Source organism: Myxocyprinus asiaticus, chromosome 31 (assembly GCF_019703515.2).
Source record: "Myxocyprinus asiaticus isolate MX2 ecotype Aquarium Trade chromosome 31, UBuf_Myxa_2, whole genome shotgun sequence".
In the NCBI taxonomy this organism is placed as follows: Eukaryota; Metazoa; Chordata; class Actinopteri; order Cypriniformes; family Catostomidae; genus Myxocyprinus; species Myxocyprinus asiaticus.
Window position 1 is genome coordinate 32,982,059 of NC_059374.1, and position 21,823 is coordinate 33,003,881.

The following is a 21,823-nucleotide window of genomic DNA, read 5'->3' on the forward strand; positions in this document are numbered from 1 at the left end:
CTCTATCCTATTATGTTTCATTAGAGGATTTGGCCTCAAGAGATCTCATGACTGCCAATATACTAATGATCCTGATGCATAAGGATGATTTAATCATGGTAAAAAAAAAAATAAAAAAAAATTAAGAGGATATTCATAAGAACCTGTGTTGTGAGCCAATGCACACTTTTATTTGAAAAATACTCTTTATGCAGATTTAAAGCAAAGCAACTTGCGTAAGTTGCACAACTAGTTTTTGTTTGAGAATGTTAAAGGTATTGTTTACCCAAAAATGAAAATTTTGTCACTTTCACTGTAAGTTGTTTCAAACCTGTTAGACATACTTTTTTCCATGGAACACAAAAAGGACTAATTTTATGGATGAATATTTTTTGAGTCGGATCTTTTCAGTGAATCGGCTAGTCAGGTTCACAAAACTGGTCTGAATGATTCGTTCACAAATCTGACTAATCTGGTCACTATTTTTCTGCCATTCGCTTGTCTGTTTGCCAGCTGCTTGTCCATTTCTTTGTCTTTTTCTGTCTGTATCCCTCTTTCTTTCTCTCACTCTGGTGCACTCACACTCACAGTCTCTCATAACTATCAAAACAATGTCTCATCTGTGAAAACAAAACTGTGCATGCTTCCATATTAGGAAGTGAGGTGCTTTTGCTTTGAAGTCTTTTTGAGTAGCCTACAACTCTGTCAAATGTGTGCTTTTTAAAAGAATATGCCCCTTTGCAAAATTTTAATGTTCTAACAGTTTCCTATTCTGATTATGTTTATTTTAATCCAGTATTATTTTTCCTGGCAGTCTTAGACCCATCAAATTAATTCTGATTAATGCTAGCCGGCTTGTTGTTTGAGCTTACAAAAGCCACAAAAAAGTTTTGTTATACATTCCCAGTAAAAAGAAAAGAAAAATGTGAGCTGCAGTATGTTACTGTTCGAAACCATTAATCATAGGGACTCTGTTAAGTTCTGTTGCTTTTAAACCTTTGAATGATAAATAAAAAGTCCATTAACTCAATTTCTGTTATCAAATGAACTTATCAAACATTAAGCGTTAATCTTGTTTCACACCATTTTCGTAAGCAGTACATACAATACGTAGTGCTGCAACATAAGGTTTGTTTCACAAAGAACACATAAGCAGCACATAAGTGGAGCCCATATTAACAGTGTGGTACTGTATAGCAGAAACGTAGCTGCAAGTTCAGTTCTGCTGAATCTACATTTATAATATAAAGAAATAGTATTTTATGAAGTGGCATAGAGCAATGAAGAGAACGCTGCAGCTTCACTAATGAAAAGGCATTTTACTTTGTATTTTTTATTTTAGCTCATTGTATTGTAAGCAATTTATATTTCTTTGCAGATTCTCAGTTCAAGCAAGGGGTCGTCCACCTCTAACTTCCAAATGTTAACTTTGAGTTCTGTTGAGGGTGCTAAACCTGGTTCTATTGTTGGATCTGTGCGATCACCTGATTCTCAGACCCTTCCTGATGCTGGCCTGGTCACGTATTCTGTGGTGGGAGGAACAGACCGTGATGGGACCTTTGTGGTAGAACGTCAGACAGGTGATATTTACCTGGCTCGGGAGCTTGACTTCGAAAAAGCTCCTCGATACACCCTTCAGGTTGAAGTGGATGACCTTTCCATGCCCCTGCCTAAAATTAATTTTGTTACATTGGTAATTGATGTCCAGGACAGCAACGATCATGCTCCCCAGTTTCCCGAAGACCCAATCACCATAGTCGTACCTGAGAACATGGAGCCCGGGTCCACTATCTACACCTTCCAGGCCCATGATAAAGATGGAAGTGGACCCAACAGCGAAGTTCACTATTCCATCCTGCAACAGTGGCCAAACAGCCCAGACCTTCTGTTTCTGGATCCTACTACAGGCATTCTGTCTTTGGGAAAGATGTTAGACCATGAAAGAATCTCTTCCCTTCTCTTGGTTGTTCAGGCGACTGATTCAGCCCCCGATGTCAGTCAACGACAGCGTGGATCAGTCACTGCTCGCATCTTTGTTACTGATGTGAATGACAACAAACCTGTCTTAATCTCACCATCCGTAGTGAGTGTGATGGAAGACCAACCTCTGGGCTTTGTCGTGGTCTACGTTATGGCTGTAGATGCAGACCAGGGTGAGAATGGGCGAGTTTCGTACCATATTCAGAGTGGCAACACAGGGGGGAAGTTCAGCCTCAACCCTGATACAGGTAAACCAATTTGCAGGTGCAGTAAAATGTATAATGTTTACTTAATATAAAGCAATGCAATGTCTAATAAATATAGATATACACTCATCGACCACTTTATTAGGTACACCTGTACACATACTTATATATGCGATTACCTAATCAGTCAATCGTGTGGCAGCAGTGCAATGCGTAAAATCATGCAGATGTGGGTCAGGAGCTTCAGTTAATGTTCACATCAACCATCAGAATGGGGAAAAAAATTTATCTCAGTGATTTCAACAATGGCATGATTGTTGTTGCCAGACGGGCTGGTTTGAGTATTTCTGTAACTGCTGATCTCCTGGGATTTTCACGCACAACAGTATCTAGAGTTTACTCAGAATGGTGCCAAAAACAAAAAACATCCAGTGAGTGGCAGTTCTGCGGACAGAAAAGCCTTGTTGATAAGAAAGGTCAACAGAAAATGGCCGGACAGGTTTGAGCTGACAGAAAGGCTACGGTAACTCAGGTAACCACTCTGTACAGTTGTAGTGAGCAGAGTAGCATCTCAGAATGCACAAAACGTCGAACCTTGAGGCAGATGGGCTACAACGAATGAGCTACAAGAGGGAAAAATAAGCTGAAACAGAGTGAAAACACCCTCTAGTGTCCCAGTTCCCATCATGCCTTTGCAGCCTGCTTTAAATCATTGCGTCTGGTCCTTTAAAGGCATGAAATTGAGATTGGATCAATAGGAGCACCGCTTGCTTGTGGTAGGCTAATGACAGGGGCTCTGGCACCCTCAAATTTGAGCAGGGCACGACAGGCAGGGCTGTTGCGTGTCTAGAGTGCTTATTTATGCTCTCTGTTTGCTGTGGAAAAAACTCATAAACTGTAGCCAGATAGTTGGGCTATTACAGTGGCACAGCCAGCATTCAGGTAGGGAGGGAGGGCTCTGCATGGAAAAAAAATGTCTCCGTAATCTGCTGTCATATTACTTACATACGCCGCATGACTTCCGCTCATTGTAAACACAGCAGAAAGGCGTCAACTCACTCTGTGCTGGGAGTGGTACTGTGTAAATCTTATGCAAGATCACAGTGTGCTCCAAAATGTGCTGTACATCAATCTTTGTGATGTGAGCATGCGAATGAGGCTTGGTTTAAATGCAAGAGGGTTTATTTTGGCGTTCTTTAACAATTGACATCATTGCTCCGTTATTAGTGGGGCTTGCTAAGGCAAGCATCATTATTACATCACTAGCACTATTATTTTTGTTATGTTTGTGCTGCGGAATGATACCTCTAATTGTGTGGCTTGTTGTGGAGAAGTGTGCTTTTAAGGCACAGTAACCTTTACCTTCACACTGCCAAATTCTGTGGGCAAAATACAGTCATCTTAATGGGAATCAGCACGATAGTGAATATTGCATGATGGACTTCAAAAAACCTCTGTGTGGGCGGTGCTTCGTAAACAGCTTCTCTGAATATTCACAGTGGACAATGACATCATTTTAGCAACAAGTTTCTTCATCACTCTCGCAAAGTATTAAGTGCTAAGTATTAAGACGCTGCTTGGCAATTATTTTTTGCTGGTTTCACATGTGCTCAACATCCGCCCATGCGTTCTTTGCCCGTGGAATTTCACCATGCAAAGGTAAACATGACCACACCTTTACTTTCTAAGCGATCAGACTTGCAATTTTCACCTGGTGGATGATAAAACAGGTGGAAAAAATCCCATAGGCTTACATTTGAGGAGGGAGCTGAACCATATTTAGGGACCAGAATATTATAGAGAATTGGGGGTGGGCTTTTTTATCTTGAGCAATTATGCAACCACATAACAGTGTGCTAAAAATCATGCCGAACACCTTGGCAAATGCATAGCAACGCCCCCGGCAAGGACCACTCAAGTTTTCTCTAGAAATTGTTAAAAACAAGTTGTTTAAATGCAGTGCAGAACAACTTATTCTTAAACAGACATTTAATACATTTAAGTAATCTCACATATTTTTCCATATTTCCCCCTGTAGGGTCTCTGTCTATTCATAGATCAATTGACCGCGAAGAGCAAGACCTGTACAACTTGACCATAGTAGCAGAGGACCACGGTGTACAACAGCACTCCAGCACCCAGTTGCTGTCAATTCAGGTGATTGACGTTAATGATGAGGCACCATACTTCGAGGAAAGTGAATATGAAGCTTTTATTGCAGAGAATCAGCCTGCAGGAACCACTGTGCTGGTGGTTTCAGCTTCTGACTTGGATCAAGGTAAAATATACTCCTCAACATATTCAGTGCTGTGCAGAAGTCTTAGGCACAAAAACATTTGTCTTAAGATGGTTATTTAATATCTTCTGCTTTAGTGTGTCAATAGAAAATATCAATTTTAGATTTCCAAACATTCCTTTTGCAAATAGAATAGAAGTAGATCAAGGAGTCATGAAACAGGTATGACTCCCACAGAGCCTAGATCTCAACATCATTGAGTCAGTCTGGGATAACAAGAAGAGACAGAAGCAATTGAGACCACCTAAATACATAGAAGAACTGTGTAAGTTCTCCAAGATGTTTGGAATAACCTATTTGCCAACAACCTTGAAAAACTGTGCACGAGTGTTCCTACGAGAATTGGTGCTGTTTTAAAGGCATAGGGTGGTCACACCAAATATTGATTTTGTTTTTTTTTATGTTTGCTGCAATTTGTGTGAAGCTAATTGATAAATCAAAAGTTTTCATGGCATTATTTTTGAAAGCATCCTCACTATCAACATTTTTCACAAAACTTTTGCACAGTACTGTAATTATCTATCTGTTTTAACTATTCCAGATCTGTTTCATTGTAAGTGACATTCTTATATTTGTATGTATTTACATTTTGCTGATATATTGTAAACTGTACTGCCTGTATTTGAATTGTCCTGAATATATATCCATATATTTTGGATATATTAGATGTGTTGCTTTAATTAGTGTGCTGTGCTTTAGCTGTTACCCTGTGTCTTTAAATTCATCCCTTTTTAATGCACTGCTGCAACAGCCATACACATTCAGATGGATGTCTTTGGCCATTGTGTTGCATCTCGTACTGTGTTTTGAGTGTCCTGCCATGGGCATTGAACATGCATTGAGATCTCTTCATTCTTATTCATTCCGTTGCACTCCATCGTAGTTGTTTTTGAATGCAAGAACATGTCTTGTGTAAACACCCTTAAAAAATGCATCCAATTCAAGTCAAGTGAAACCAAAAGCAACCTAATTATGCTGGGCTTCTTTAAGAAAATTAGTCATTCAGGCAACCCACCAATAGTTGATTTCGAAAATATGTAGTTTTATACATAGATCCCTAGAACACACACATTGAGTCTCATGAGTAAAACTCCTTTCCACCATGTGAGGTTTACGGTGGTCACATCAACCCCATTAAAAGTGACATGAATGTTTGTTTATGGTTAACATTTCCCTAAAAACACTGCACGTCAGAGCCAAACCCATCTTAAATAAAAGCGTGTGGTTTTAATTGTTGCCAGCCAAACTGGAAGGGGGAAGGGGAGCACGGCATTCTCCTGGACTTACTCAGGGGCAAATAAAACAGAAGGATCATAAACTTTCTTTCCATGAAAAATTTGCGAGGTAAACGGTTGACACTCTGCCAGATTGCTTGCCTTTTGCACGCAAACTGCCATCCAAACACCAGGGGCAAGGCCAACTGCTTAGAAAGCAATAATAACTACAAACAAATAAAAACAGGGTGCGCCACTCTGTTTACCCATTTTGTGAGAAAATCAGTTATACAGAGTAGGGGTGTTCGATTTCAAGCCTTTGGAGTCAAAGTAATCGACTCTTTGACTATCAGGATAGTTTCAAAATTCAGGGTCGTCACCAGGAATGACCATTAGTGGGCAGTGCCTTCCCAAGTGACATATTTTCACCCCTCAAAATTGCTTGTCAGGCATGAGCAGAAAATCAATGGAATTATAAAAATCATAGTTTAATTTTCACTCGTATATAGCTCACTCAATCCACTGCTTATTGTGTCTGATTGAAGTTTTTCTGTAACTGCTGGCCAGTTTCTCCTACCCAAATCCAAACACTAACATTAGTGGGACAGGAGAAGCTTACTTTAGTCTAGATGGTCTCCATGCCAATGGAAAAAAAATCGCACATATTTTCTTGCTCGATTCACTGCAATAACTATTAATAGGCATATTATGGAGACGTAATAAAATTTTTGAAAAATATTAATTTGGACCGTTGTTTTTAAATGGAACATACTGTCACGGATCCATCTGACCCTCATCCCTCCGGCAAATCCCTCTGAATCTCCGACCTCGCCTAGCACTTCCGCAGTTTCTTCTCCGGTCTATTCCACCAGTCCCGTGGTGAATCCAGCGCCCTACTCTGGATTGGTGGAGGACTGCGGCGGCTTCTTACTGCAGTGTTCACTCGCCCTAGAGATGCAGCCGCATCGTTTTCCCACAGAGCGTGCGAAAGTTGTTTATATTATCTCTACAGTGGGCCCATTCACTCTGGGATCAAAACAGCCCAGTAACACAGTCACTGGATAGCTTCATCCAACATTTTAAGGAAGTGTTTGGACGTCCTGAGGGTGACACTTCAGCAGCTGAACAACTCCATAATCTCTGTCAGGGTATCAGTTCCATCACCGACTATGCCCTCAAGTTCCGCACTCTGGCTGCATCCAGTGGTTGGAATGAGAACGCTCTCCTCACCACCTATCGCCTGGGGCTCGAACCAAGGAGGTTCTTCTCTATCAGTACCCGCACTCCTCGACTCTGGCTCAGCCGGCAACTTTATCTTGGACGCGCTCTGCCACTGGCTCCAACTCCAAAGACGTTCATGTGACCCCAAGCTCCAAATACACTCCATAGTCGGCAAGCCTTTAGGAAGGGGCATTATACGTTACTGTGTGGGTCCCATCAAACTCCAAGTAGGAATTATGCACACTGAAGACTTTACCCTACTGGTTCTGGAGAGTTCCACCACTGACATCGTTTTGGGACATCCATGGCTCATTCAACATTCCCCCGTCATCTCTTGGTCTACCGGTGATGTCCTGAAGTGGGGACCCCAGTGCTTTCCACTGTATCGACTACCGCTCCCTCAACAAGATCACGGTCAAGTTCCGGTACCCACTTCCCCTCGTCCCTGCTGCTTTGGAACTGTTGAGAGGAGCCACTATCTTCACTAAGCTGGACCTTTGCAGTGCGTACAACCTCATTCAGATTCAGAAGGGGGACGAATGGATGACAGCCTTCGTGACTCCGACCGGCCACTATGAGTACCTGGTGATGCCATATGGTTTGGTCAATGCCCCCTCCATATTCCAGGGCTTCATGAATGAGGTGCTTCGAGAGTATCTTGATCGATTCATCCTTGTTTACATCGACGGCATCTAGTACACTCCCAGAAAGAGACCAACCATCATCTACATGTCGCGCTTGTGTTGGAAAAGCTGAGAGAATACCATCAGTACCTTAAGGCTGAGAAGTGTTCCTTTCATCAAACCTCCCTCCAGTTGCTAGGTTACATCATCAGCCCAGAGGGCATTCAGATGGACGAAGGGAAAGTGAAGGCTGTGCAATCCTGGCCCACTCCTACCACCATCAAAGAGCTCCAATGCTTCCTCTTTATCGCCAACTTCTACCGTCGTTTCATTCGGAACTACAGTATCCTCTCTACTCCATTAACCTCCCTTCTCAGATCTAAACCCAAAACACTACCGTGGAACCCCGTGGCTTCACACGCCTTCCAACTCCTTAAGGACGCTTTCACCTCAGCCCACTCCTTGTACACCCAGATCCAAACAAACCATTTGTAGTTTTAAGTTGACGCCTCCACGTACAGCGTAGGAGCTGCTCTTTCTCAGCAGCAGGGGAAACCATCTCTACTTCACCCATGTGCCTTTTTCTCCAGAAAGCTCTCCCCGGTGGAGCAAAATTACGACATCAGAAACCGGGAACTTCTGGCTATCAAATTGGCCCTGGAGGAGTGGCAGCATTGGCTAGAGGGGGCTCAACATCTCTTTTTGGTGCTGACTGACCACAAGAATCCCGAGGTCCTCAGAGAGGCTCGTCAGCCTCAACCCCCGCCAGGCACGATGGGCCTTCTTCTTCACGCAATTCAATTTCACCATGTCCTATCGTCCAGGTGGCAAGAATTCCAAAGCGGATGCCCTTTCCCGCTTCTACACACCTGAAGAGAGTCCCGAGGAACCTAACACCATTCTCCCTCCTCACGTCGTAGTAAGCCCCATCTGATGGTCCCTGAATGATAGCATTCGCGAAGCCACCACCACTGAACCAGCTCCATCGGGGTGCCCCGCCAACAAAACTTATGTCCCTTCTTCCCAACATTTATCACTCATTGACTCTGTACACTCCTCCTTAGGCACTGGCCACCCTGGGACCAATAGGACCCTCTCGCTTATCCAGGACCGGTTCTGGTGGCCACGCATGGATAAAGATGTCCGAAGGTTCGTCCAGGGATATCCGGAGTGTGCAATATCTCAAACTCCACGACAACTTCCTACCGGTAAACTCCTTCCGCTGCCCGTCCCGCGCTGACCCTGGTCACATCTAGGGGTTGACTTTATCTCTGATCAGCCTTCCTCTGAGGGATACACCTGCGTTTTGGTGACCGTGGATCATTTTTCCAAAGCCTGCAAATTAATCCCTCTCAAGGGACTTCCCACCACCCTAGAAACTGCAGAGGTGCTCTTTAACCACGTGTTCAAAAATTATGGTGTTCCAGAAGACATAATCTCCGACCGAGGTCCCCAGTTCATCTCCAGAGTCTGGAGGGCTTTCTTTTCTCTCTTGGGAGTGACCATCAGCCTCACATCGGGATACCATCCGCAGAGCAACGGAAAGGCTTCCTCAGAACCTTCTGCCGTCACCGCCAGAACCATTGGAGTAAAGTAATTTCCAGTGCGTACTCGGCTACCAATCTCCTCTCTTCCCCTGGTCTGGAGGACCATCTGATGTCGCATCTGTTGACCATTAGTTTAGAGAAAGCAAGAGGGTCTGGGACTTAGCTCACCGCCACCTGCAGCGAGCTATGCGTCACCAGAAGATCCATGCCAATGCCCGGAGGTACCCAACTCCCATTTACCAACCTGGGCAGAAGGTGTGGCTCTCCACGAGGGACATCAGGTTACGCCTCCCATGCAAAAAGCTAAGTCCCCGTTACACTGGTCGCTTTACCATCACCAGACAAATTAATCCTGTCACTTACCTATTCCAACTCCCCCCCAATATCGTATTCACCCTACCTTCCATGTCTCCCTTCTAAAACCCTACCACCCGTCTCTCTCTCTCCTGATCCTTCTGACGACCCCCCCCCCCCAGCCGCTTATCCTAGAAGACGGACTGGTCTACACAGTCCGAGATATCCTGGACTCCCAACACCGCAGGGGTCATCTCAAGTACCTCATGGATTGGGAAGGTTACGGCCCCGAGGAAAGATCTTGGATTCCACGAGATGACATCCAACCCTACACTCCGACTTCCACGATTCTTACCCTAACCGACCAGCTCCGCATGGATGAGGTCAGCCACGGCGTCGGGAAACTCGTCCCTCTGGAGCGGTCCGTAGATGGGGGGGTAATGTCACGGATCCATATGACCCTTCTGCCACATTCACTCAACCCTCTCTCTCTCCTGATTACTGATCACCTGCACCTGCCTCTCATCACTGCATCAATCAGCTCCTCTACTTAAACCTCATTCTACTTTAAATCATTGGCTGGTCTCGACAAAGAATACAGACTCACTTACCTGGTCCTCCAAGCATCCTCCTCGCAAGACTCCTAGCGATTCCACTCCAGCGATCCCAATCTCCCAGCGATTCCTCTCCACTCCAGTGATCCCGATATCATCCTCTCCTACGTAAGCACCCAATTGTACGTTCGCCACCTTAAGAATATCCATCTTCAGAATTATCCCAGTCCTTCATCACTTCTCGTCACTACACATGTGAACCAAATAGTTTGATTACAATTCACCTTTTGGTTTTTGTTTGTTTTGTGTTTGTGTTGCAATTAGTGCCTGGCCGATATTAGCCTTTCACCGATATATCGGTATTGGCGTATATTTTACCTATATGTGCCGAAATGAAAACTTTTTTCAGAACATATAATGCAGAAAACAATGCTTTAGAATTGGTGTCATTACGTAGTATGTCCAGCAGAGCGTGCTCTGACTCCATTGTTTACAGAGCTGAGCTGATGGTGGCTCTGCAGACAGGGTGGAGTTGAGCTGTTTGTCGGTGAGTTGTTAACTAGTTTGTGAAATACATACTGTCAAGTTAATAAACAATGACCCCATAATTTTCCCTTTTCAATATTACTAATATAACGTTAACATTGTCCCTGACCACCATGTCACTCATGTCTGGTTGTTATGTTAGTTTGTCAGTGCAGTCAGTAATGTAGCAGATTGAAAGGTAAACATTAGAGCATATTTTTGTAACTCAGCAGATAACGGTGTGGAGGTGGATTGTGTGTGGTGAGTGCTGATTTCATGCTATGTTGTTACCTAGTTGGTGAGACACAATGCTGGAAAGTAAAATAAACAATGTCAGTCTTTTACGCTCCATGACAACAAGCTTAAAGCTAACTAGCTAACCACATAGCTACTTTCATTGTTGTCAGCTGAGTGGAAGCTAATGAGTAAACATGTATTCACCGAACTGTTTTGTTCAGGATTCACAGTTTGGTACTCCCTTCAACCGAACAATTCCAGTCATTGCATTTATAAAATGTAATATTTAGAAGTCTGGTTTTCCACCATTGAAAGTTTCCCCTGAACTTGTATAGTAGAATACGGTGTAACACCACTGCCGCTGTTTATCTTGACTCGGCAGTATTAATATAGTCAGCATTTGACTGATGCTAAACAGTACTGATGTTTATTTAGGTATTTATTTTATTTTTATTTATTCTTTATTTTAATGGACAGCAATTGACTGACACTAAACAGTACTGATGTTTATTTAGCTATTTATTTTATTTTTATTTATTCTTTATTTAAACGGTCAGCATTTGACTGATACTAAACATACAGCACTGATGTTTATTAAGCTATTAATTGTATTTTTATTTATTCTTTATTTTCTCATTGTTAATTTCTAGAATTTGTTGACAATGTATAATAATAATGTCAAATATTCTTTGATAAAAATATTTAAGAATGCAGCCTTCTGAGTACCTTTGCATAGTCATATCAGTGCAAAATCGGTGAAAAATCCACATAGAAAAGTTCTGTTTTCATTCTAGCTCAAAAATTAACTATATCGGCCACCATATCAGTAATCTGTGAATTTTCCCTCTCTAAAATTGGTATCGGTCTCAAAAATCCCATATCGGTCGGGCTCTAGTTGCAATAAACTCCTGCCGCTGGGTTCAACACCATCTTTGAGTCTGGGTATTCCTGACACTTACAGCATGGTAAGTGAAATTGCTTTTTTGTGGAACATGAAAATTTTAAAATGGCAGCTTTGTAAACTCAACAGTCTCAGCCACAACAGATTAAATAGCAGTGGGTTTAATTAAGATAAAGTGGAGTGGTTATTGCTTTGATAAAATATTACTAGCTTACCTGTAAGTTAATAGTGTTTCCTGTTCCATATGTTCTGATGGCCCAGTGAATATTACAAACTCAAGAGTTTTTAAAATGTGTGACATGAAGACATAAACTCCTGCTATTATAACAGCACATTTTTAGGACTGTTCAAATTAGTGACATTGCATAAATTTACCTTAAAATGACTGGTAAAAATGTAATTCCCTAGTTTCTGCTCATATCCAATTTTAAGAGGGAAAATAACAAGAAACAGGCTGGGTTATTGTCATATAGAAACTAGACAAACCGGGAGAATCTTCTCCTACCACTGTCCCTTGCATTGGTGTAATACTACACAAACTTCCAAAAGTTTTAAAATCTGTCACACCCTCTCTCTCTTTTGCACACATGCACATTATCTCTTACTCAAACGCACATGATGAATGAGGTGGTATCCCACCAAACAACAGATGTTTGAAGAGGATGTGATTGGTTCTTAAAATGGAAATTCTTTATTTTAAACCAATCACAACATCCTGTTCATAAAATTACGGAGTTGAACAAAATAATTGATTCCTGTATCAGAGTCGACTCCGATTCTAGGACGAGTCAGAATCGAGGAATCGACTCTTTTGGAGTTGACTCCCTAACACTAATACAGAGTAAACCCAGTCTTTTAAGAATGAAGTCTCTGTACAGACATGATAATTTGGAATGGATGCTGTGCAGGGCTAGTATTCCTGGAAACTGAATAGATATCTGAATGGGTGTATTTTCTTTGTTTTTTTTCCATAGGAACAAATGGAATTGTTACATACGGAAGCATTGTAGGAGATGAGTTCAGCATCCATCCGGTGACAGGAGTCATAACAATGACCAAAGCTTTGGACAGGGAGGCCCAAGGGTTTTATACTGTGACAGGTACTACCTTAGACAGAAAACAACTGATGTGCAACAGAGAATTTATTCAGCAATAGTTCTCAGATATGCTTTCTTATAGCTAGGTTTATAATTGCAGTGTTTTGTATTGCTGCCAGTGTCATGTCACAGTTAGGCAAATGTTTACAACTTGTGTCTCATAAACAGTTTATGCCAGAGATGGTGGTTCTCCACCCAATTTTGCTAAGACCACAGTGCGCGTCACAGTGCTGGATGAGAATGACAATAGACCAGTCTTTGGGAGAATATACTACAGCTTGGAGGTGCCTGAGAACCAAGAGCCTGTGAATCTTTTCACCATCAGAGCTACAGATCAAGACTCTGGGGACAGTGGGGTGGTGCACTACAAAATCACTGGTAGGATACCTGACCTGTTTACATATGTAATTACATTGCAACTACTATGTAATATGGTAAATAAATATATTTATGATAATGAAAAGGGGATTACAAATGACATATAATACTCTTTTCCATGGACTGTTTAAAGGTGAATTGTGTATTTCTTTTAATGTTGAAACGTACGTGTGGGTCAGGCAATAGCGAAAGTTTGAGGCAGGACTACATTTATTGTATTTAAAAAACAATTTTAACAAGTTAGCATTATTTTTGCTGGTTTGTTTGCTGTTTTTGCTCAAATATTAAAAACGTAACCTTTGAGGTAGTGATGCACCGATGTATAGGGCAATAATTGGTATCGGATGATATAATCTATTTGAGCAGACATCGGAAGATTGCTTAAAAACAGCCAATAAATAGCCTACCAGAGTGGCCATTTGTAAGCTTTGCACTGCTAGAATTTTACAAGATGGAACTACCGTTAAGATCTTTATTTATTATTTGAATTATTTACAGTTGCAATCAAAATTATTCAACCCCCCTGACCAGCAATACATTCTGGTGATGTGAATTAAAACACATCAACTAAAACCTCAGTAAACAGTCAAAGTAAGTTTTTAATACACATTTGAGTGATTTTGAGAACAAAGAGTTCAGTTTACCCAAATATTAAAATAAAAAATAACTAATTCTCTCCATAAATGTCATGTCAAAAATATTCAACCCCCAAAGTCAATCATTTGTGGAGCATCCTTTATCCTTAATAACACAAATACATGTTTCAGGTAAGTGTTCTCAGGCTTCGGACACCTCTCTATTGGAATTTTTACACATTTCTCATGAGCAAAAGCTTCCAGCTTGACATTCTTTGGTTTCTGTGCTGCCACTGCTTCCTTGAAATCCCAGCAAAGGATTGCAATGGGATTTTAATGATGGACTGAAAGGGCCATTTAAGGACATTCCATGACCTATCCCTGAACCAGATCTTGGACAACTTGGATGTATCCTTGGTGTTATTGTCTTGCTGGAAAGTCCAGTGATCACCGAGCTTCAATTTACGCACTGAAGGCATCACATTTTTCATGCCAAAATGGCCTGATACTTGAAAGAATCCATGGTGTCAGTCACATAGTCAGGATAGCCGTTTCCTGCAGCCGCAAAACACCCCCATAACAGGACTGACCCACCTCTGTGCTTGACTGTGGGGATAGTGTCGTTCTTGTCATTACCTTGTCATCTTACTCCAGACGTACTGCTGGCCCATGGGTCTAAAACTCATTTACAGTTTAGTGTCATACGTCTATAAAACCTTCTTCCAGGACTCCACAGGTCTTTCCTAATTACTTCTTGAATATTCAAGTCAACATTTCCCTTGGTGAAGTTTTGCTTTCCACACCCCAAGAAGGTTGCTGTTGTACCATATTAAAACAAATTATGAATGGTGCTGCCAACTTTGTCTATTGGAAATTGAATTGCCTTGGATATGTACTTTTAGCCATGACCTTTTTTGTGTAATGAAATAATCTCTATTAGCTTTTGAGACAGCTTATTTTTAATAGCATTTTTTGCATAGAAATAAATATTTGCTTACAACGCTAAACTTAAATTTTAAAACTTAAATAAGTGCCATTGCAGATTGATGACTTAATTTTATTTTAAAACAATTACTTGTGTAGCCTTACATATTTAAGAAACAGCTACATGGGGGCCTGGGTAGATCAGTGGTAAAATACGCTGGCTACAACCCCTGGAGTTCGCTAGTTAGAATCCCAGGGCATGCTGAGTGACTCCAGCCAGGTCTCCTAAGCAACCAAATTGGCCCGATTGCTAGGGAGGGTAGAGTCACCTGGCGGAGGACGAATCTCAGTTGCTTCTGCCTCTGAGACAGTCAATCCGCGCATCTTATCACATGGCTTGTTGAGCGCGTTACCGCAGAAACCTAGCGCGTGTGGAGTATTCACGCTATTCTCCGCGGCATCCATGCACAACTCACCACGTGCCCCACCGAGAGAGAGAACCACATTATAGCGACCACGAGTAGGTTAACCCAATGTGACTCTACCCACCCTAGCAACCGGGGCACTTGGTTACTTAGGAAGCCTGACTGGAGTCACTCAGCATGCCCTGGATTCGAACTTGTGACTCCAGGTGTGGTAGTCAGCATCTTTACTTGCTGAGCTACCCAGGCCCCAGAAAACCAGTGTTGGGTGTAGTCTAATTACAAAGTAATTAATTACTGAAATCTAATTTCTTTACTTTTTAGTAGGAAAAATAGAGTAATGCATTACATGTTAAAATCTTGTAATCAGATTACATTTACTGACTTTCAGTTAGTTCAGTACTTGGGTTACAAATATTTCTAAAATAATATTTTTATTTTTTAATACATTTAAAAAATTAATTATGTTAATATGTTAATCTGTTTGCATTTTGTGACAGCTGAAGGGCGTTCGCCCCCTAACGAGTCAATGAACATGAAGGAAATATTTACATTTTGAATTCATTGAGCAGGAAAACAAGCTTTTCTGTGAAAAGTGTTTTAGAAAGTTACTTAAAAGTAATTAGTAATGTGATTACTTTTTTCTATGAAATAATATGATTACAAATTTTGATAATTAGTCATTTGTTGTGAATTACAGTTTTTGAAGTATCTGCGCATCGGTATATCCCTACTTTTTCAGTGGTGATGAAATCAGTTGATTGTTGTTTAACTGCAATGCCTAAACAAAGGTACAACTAAACAAATTATGTCTTTATATCTTTCTTTCCTCAGAGGGAGACCATTTTGGTGATTTCCACTTGGACTGGAAATACGGTGTGCTGTCCACTTCCAGGCCTTTGGACCGAGAATCCAAAGCAAGATACACTCTCACTGTGGAGGCACAGGATCAGGGTACACCATCCCTCACTACCACTGTGACTTTGGATATTAAGGTCTTGGACCTGAATGACAACAGCCCAGTGTTCCCTAGCAGCAGTTACACTGTAGATGTATCAGAAGATTCCCCAGATGGCTATCTTGTTCTAAAAGTTTCAGCCTCAGATCAGGATGAAGGGTCCAACAGCCAGTTGCTCTACTTCCTGAGTCCTGAGTCCAGAGGCATGTTCATTGTGGACCAACACACTGGTAGCATCATTACAGCGGCAGCTCTTGACAGAGAAAAGGTGGCCTCCTACAGCTTCCAAGTCTACGCTGTGGACTCCTCAGCCTCCAACCCCCGTAATACATCTGCTCAGGTGACTGTCCACATCTTAGACATAAATGACAATGCCCCTTTCTTTATCACAGACCCGCTCATCATCAATGTCTCCAGCACTAGTATTTCCAACAACAAAGTGTTGGCCACTATGAGAGCTGAAGATAAAGACTTTGGTGCAAATGGATCTGTATTTTATCGGTTCGCAAGCCCAGTCAAAGGCTTTACAATAAACTCTTTGACGGGGGACATCCAAGCCACTGAGAAGCTCCACGCACTGACCCAGAGCCAGCGGACTCTCATTGTGGAGGCCATGGATCAGGGTAACCCATCGCAGTCCTCTCTGGGAGTGGTGGTCGTGTACATCAGAGAGCAGAGTTACCAGGGCATCCGCTTCTCTCGCAGCGCTAGGGATGTCAGTCTGCAGGAGAATGCTGCCAAAGGTGTGATAACAGCATATACAGAAATATAATATTGCTTTAAAGGAAATAGTTCAACTGATGTTAGTTGGGACCAGCTGGTTAAAAGTAATTACAGAAATATTTAAGAAAAGTGAAGTCCGTTTGGTTTGAAAAGTGAATGCTGCTTGATTTGATGTTATGTAATGCAGTGAAATTCATGCATTTTTGTCCAAATATTTTTTTGAGCCACTGTGTGTAGATGTTTCTAAAAAATATGGTACAAGTACAATATGTGTAGATTCTAAACTAAGTATTTTTGTAATAAGTAAAGGTCTTGTCTTTCATAGGTACAGCAGTAATTCAAATACAAGCTCACTTTCCTGATGGCTCTAGCAGTGGCATCAACTACAGCATTTTCAGTGGCAACAAGCAGCAGTCCTTTACCATCAGTACCCACACAGGTATGATTGAGTCTTTACATTATACTTTCTAATCAAAAAGATCTGACCAATAGTGCTAATACATTCATTATGACTTTACATCGTCTCAGGTGAGATTTGGGTTGAGAGCTCCACAGGTCTGGACTTTGAGGAAACCTCTCGACTCCGCCTGGTGGTCAAGGCAGAAACCGCATCTTCCAGCTCTTTCATGGCAGTCAACCTACTCCTGCAGGATGTAAATGACAACTTACCACGTTTTCATCTTCACAACTATGTTGCTTATGTTCACGAGGCCCAGGGCTATGATCATCCTATCATTCAGGTGCAGTATCCTCTACTCTGTTTTCACAGTGGCTGACTCTTCAGTAAAGTGTAAAGTTATGGGAGTTATAGAGTAGTTCTGCATATTTTCATTGTGAGCCAAAAGTTTTTCCTTCACTTTTCCCACAATGTTGTTATTGTCTATGATGGGAATATAGGCTCAGCTGTCCCACATAGCCACAACCGATTCCCTCTTTCAACTTTTTTTTTCCTTCAAACAATTTGCTTTCCAAGCCCAAAATTGCTTAGTGGTTCAGGTGTTGCAAATCTGCCTGTATTTTCATTTCCAATTTCACCGGCAATTTCCTCAGGTGCTGGCGAATGACCTGGACCAGGGTCAGAATGGGCAGGTGACCTACTCCATAAGGTCATCGTCCATGAGCAGCCTTTTCAAGATCGACCCCGTCACAGGCAGTATATCCACTGCTGCCATTATGGACAGAGAGATCTGGACACAGACCAAGTATGTGCCTACTATAGAGCTGTCCTTAAACCCAGAAGAGAATGGCTGGTTTTGAGCCGTGGGTTCCCTCAGAATTTTCTATTGTTTTTTTTTAAATAATTGTTTCTGGTTTATGAGTAACATCCGTGGTCAACATTACTTGTAGAAACTTTCATGTTTTGTCATACAACATAAAACTGCACACATTAAGTTGCTAACAAGGTGCATAATAAGGACTACAACTACCACAAGGATGTGAGTTTACATACTGAAAAAATTAAACAACCGTCACAGTCCTTGTGCAGCAACTCATTAGCAACTTGCATTTTAAAAGCAAAAACAGCTTTGTGGTTGAAAAAAAGAAACATGTAAGTGAATCTTTTTAACCAAAATTTAACCATTTTTGCCCATGCTCTACTGCTGACCAGAAATACAGTTCTAGAAAAGGTATTTTACACTTGAGTCCTCTTAAAGGGTCATGAAACCCCAAAACACATTTTCTGAGATATTAACAGATATGTACAGGTTGCACATCATTGAAAAAATTATATCACTCATTATGTTTATTCTTAAGGCAGGTAAAGGGTTATTGAGAACCGGACTGAAGCGAACATGCAAACACGCACACATTCCATTGTGTCTTCTCTGTACATCTGATCATGGACAGGATAACATGACTGTAACAGAAGATAACAGAAGACAATAATGAAACTGAAAAGTCAAAGCCTTGCAACTCTTTTTGGTTTCCTTTATATCAGTCGAAAGTTACTGGGATTTAGGCCTACAGGGTTTACTGGTGCTCCGTTGTCAAGACATTGATGTTAAAATACTGGTTAACTTTACGCAGACAAGATTAGTAAGTGATATTATCACACTAGAATCATGTTAACATGTCAAGTCAAATCATTTTTATTTGTATATTTGCTATAGAGTCATGTTAAACCCTCAAGCCTGATTTTGGCAGAAGTTTTTATTGTGGCAGAAAACTCAAGGAAATTAAGTTTCTGTTGTTTGTTGTAGAGTTGACAACAGCCTTTTAATGCAGTGAAATGCTCTTAACTCTTTTTTTGTCCACAAAAACCCTATGTCAGTGTTTTTTTTTTATATTTGTATAATAAAGTGTAGCGGCCAAACATGTAAAATAATGCAAATATGCATTTAAAGTAAACCTGCAGTGCTTTAAATATGATAAGCTCAGCGCACATTAGTACACCGAAACAAACTCAGAGTACATCTGTCACTCAGGGCACCAGATAGATAAAACTCGTAAGTATAGAGCACAGAACGCTCTGAAACAACTGAAAACACATGTAATACACTGTCCCCGTTTACATGTATTTAAGACAAAACAAATGCGAACATAAGCAGAACACAGCAGGGAGAATGTTCAGACTATTTACTTATATAATTAAATCGCAGCCCTCACGGTTTGATAATTGCACTGGGTCACATCACGATTTCGATTTTATTTTGATTAATCGTTCAGCCCTAATATGTGTGTAATTTATGTTGTAACCCTTCCGGGTTAGCCTACAAAGTAAAGTCATGACTGAACAGCTCTGTTGCTTAGTTCTTCCTTCTACTATTACATCTCAGTTTGTAATTTCCTTTTACCTGAGTATGTTGAGGCATTGATTTTATTGTTGTTTCTCCAGTCTGGTTATTATGGCGACAGACAGAGGCACCCCTCGGTTAGCAGGTTCTGCCACTCTCACAGTGATCATCATAGACCTGAATGACAATAGTCCCACCATCCCTGTTCCACATGAAGTGCGGGTCCCTGAGAGTAAGTTGACTGCTGTGTGAACTCAGTATCACTGCTGTACTCAATGAGCTAAATTTCCTATTTTTTCTGGCAGACAAACAATGAGGCACACCGTGCTGAAAGATTGAGTCAATTACTAGGCGTTTTTCTCGCCAAAGTCTTTAATAGTTATTTCCAGTCACTGATGTAGAACAATGTGTCCAATAATGGTGGGTGTTTTTTTTTTTTTTTCGACAACACTTAAAGAGATAGTTTACACAAAAATTTTAATTCTGCCATCAATTTCTCACCTTAATGTTGTTCCAAAAGGAGATGTTAGGCAGAATGTTAGTATCCAAGATCACCATGCAAGAAAGACAATGGTGGCTTAGACTGTCCCATCAATACTATGAAATGTGCAATCAAAAGCAGAAAGCGTAAATGTTATTTTACACTGGATTATCGTGTTTGATTGTTTTTGTCTATTTATTTTTCTAGATACCTTGATTGGCACTGTGATCACTCAGGTCACAGGGAATGATGTGGACTCTGGTCCTCCTCTGTCCTACTCCCTTCTCCTGGACTCTGACTCTCAGGGGAAGTTTGGAATACACCGTTATGGAGGAGGAGTGTCCTTGACCTCCCCTCTGGACTTTGAAGAGAGAACATGGTACATACTGACCATCAGCTCTTCAGACTCCAAGCAACAGAGTCATGCAAATCTGACTGTACTTGTGGAAGATGTGAATGATAATGCTCCAGTCTTCTCACAGGACCTTTATGAGGTACAAAACATTAGGAGAGGTCACAGGTTTAAGAAGTATAATTGAAGGTTATATTGAACATAGACCCAAAATAAGATCTGAATAACATTTAGTTTAAAGTTTTTAAAATGTGGTACATTTATTTGACAAGTAACTGTGTAATAATCGGTATAATGTACAGTCAGCTGGTCACTATCACAAAATAAACACCAACAGATTGATCAGGACCCTGACCTAATGGACATGACCTAATGGGTTTAAATTGAGAAGTTAAAAAGAAAGAGACCTTGAAATGATAAAAGAGACCAGCTATGTTGGAAATTGGGTGCATGGTCATTACACAACAATATTTGAACCCAGAATGCCACGATTGTGAGAATTAATTATTCCAGCGAGCTATGTAATAATAACAGATATTTTACACAAACTTTAATATTGTTTTAAGAACCTGCACTTTATTTAAATGTCAAAGAGACATACAGTCTCTACATCTGTATTTGGAAAATATTGCCTGTGAACACATGACAAATATTTCTTAGGGTAAATTGAAAAATATCTGTATGCTGTTTACTGCTCAAAACAGTCAGTGCTAAGGCTTATTAATGTATTTGGCAGGTGACTCTAGCAGAGCACTCACCAGCGGGAAGCTCAGTTATCACAGTAACCGCTACAGATAAGGACTCTGGAGAGAACGGAAGGATAACATACAGGGTTGTGTCAACAAAAGACATGTTCTACATTGACCAAAGCAATGGTAAGTTGTACTTTTTTTCTGTTGCTTTGTGCTTATTGTCATTTATCAAGATCATTTTCAAATCCCTGCTGAAAAAAAAAAAAAAACAGCTTAAATCAGCCTGCTCTGAACGATTTATCGAAATAAAACCAAAATCACGATATTGCGTTGTGCGATCATGAAACCCCAAGGGCAGTGATTTAATTGAAAAATAAATAGTCTGCAAGCTCTACTCGCTGCACTTACTGTATGTGCGAAGCTCTGTTCTCTGAGTATTACACATACGTTACAGATACTCAAAGCACACATGAGGCTAAGGAGCTGAGCGCAATATATTTACAGCGCTCTAGATTAACTAATTGCAAATTCCAAATACTGTATGCTAAGTTACTATCCAAATCTAAAGTAGCCTCATAACACTGGGTTTTTGTGGACAGAAGAGTGGATGAGAACATTTCTCTGCATTAAAAGGCCATTGTAAACTCAACCACAAACAAAAATGTCTTCCTTCTGTGCACTGCCAATAGTTCAGTTGTTGTTGTTAATATTATACAAATATATATTTACGTAACATTTCTAAATTTAATAAAAACTCATTGGGTTTAAAAAAACAATGATGAAAGTGGGCTGAGACCATATACAAAAGTCGACAAAAAAAGGTACATAGTGTACAGATACAATGTGAAGGTGACATGAATCTTTGTGAATCTACATGTTTCACTGTATTTGTCATTTATTTAGTCTGGT

General features: G+C 40.9%; 1 protein-coding gene across 1 annotated transcript in view; it reads left to right on the forward strand.

Annotated features, from left to right (window-relative positions):
* Positions 1-21,823, forward strand: part of LOC127422163 (protocadherin-16-like) — a 247,653-nt gene that overhangs the window by 219,312 nt on the left and 6,518 nt on the right. The window contains exons 12-22 of the mRNA XM_051665501.1: positions 1,358-2,207; positions 4,204-4,443; positions 12,552-12,677; positions 12,843-13,052; positions 15,808-16,674; positions 16,980-17,093; positions 17,183-17,394; positions 17,705-17,856; positions 19,491-19,621; positions 20,078-20,364; positions 20,959-21,097. Coding sequence (XP_051521461.1) covers positions 1,358-2,207; positions 4,204-4,443; positions 12,552-12,677; positions 12,843-13,052; positions 15,808-16,674; positions 16,980-17,093; positions 17,183-17,394; positions 17,705-17,856; positions 19,491-19,621; positions 20,078-20,364; positions 20,959-21,097 — 3,328 coding nt within the window. The remainder of the gene's footprint in view (positions 1-1,357; positions 2,208-4,203; positions 4,444-12,551; positions 12,678-12,842; positions 13,053-15,807; positions 16,675-16,979; positions 17,094-17,182; positions 17,395-17,704; positions 17,857-19,490; positions 19,622-20,077; positions 20,365-20,958; positions 21,098-21,823) is intronic.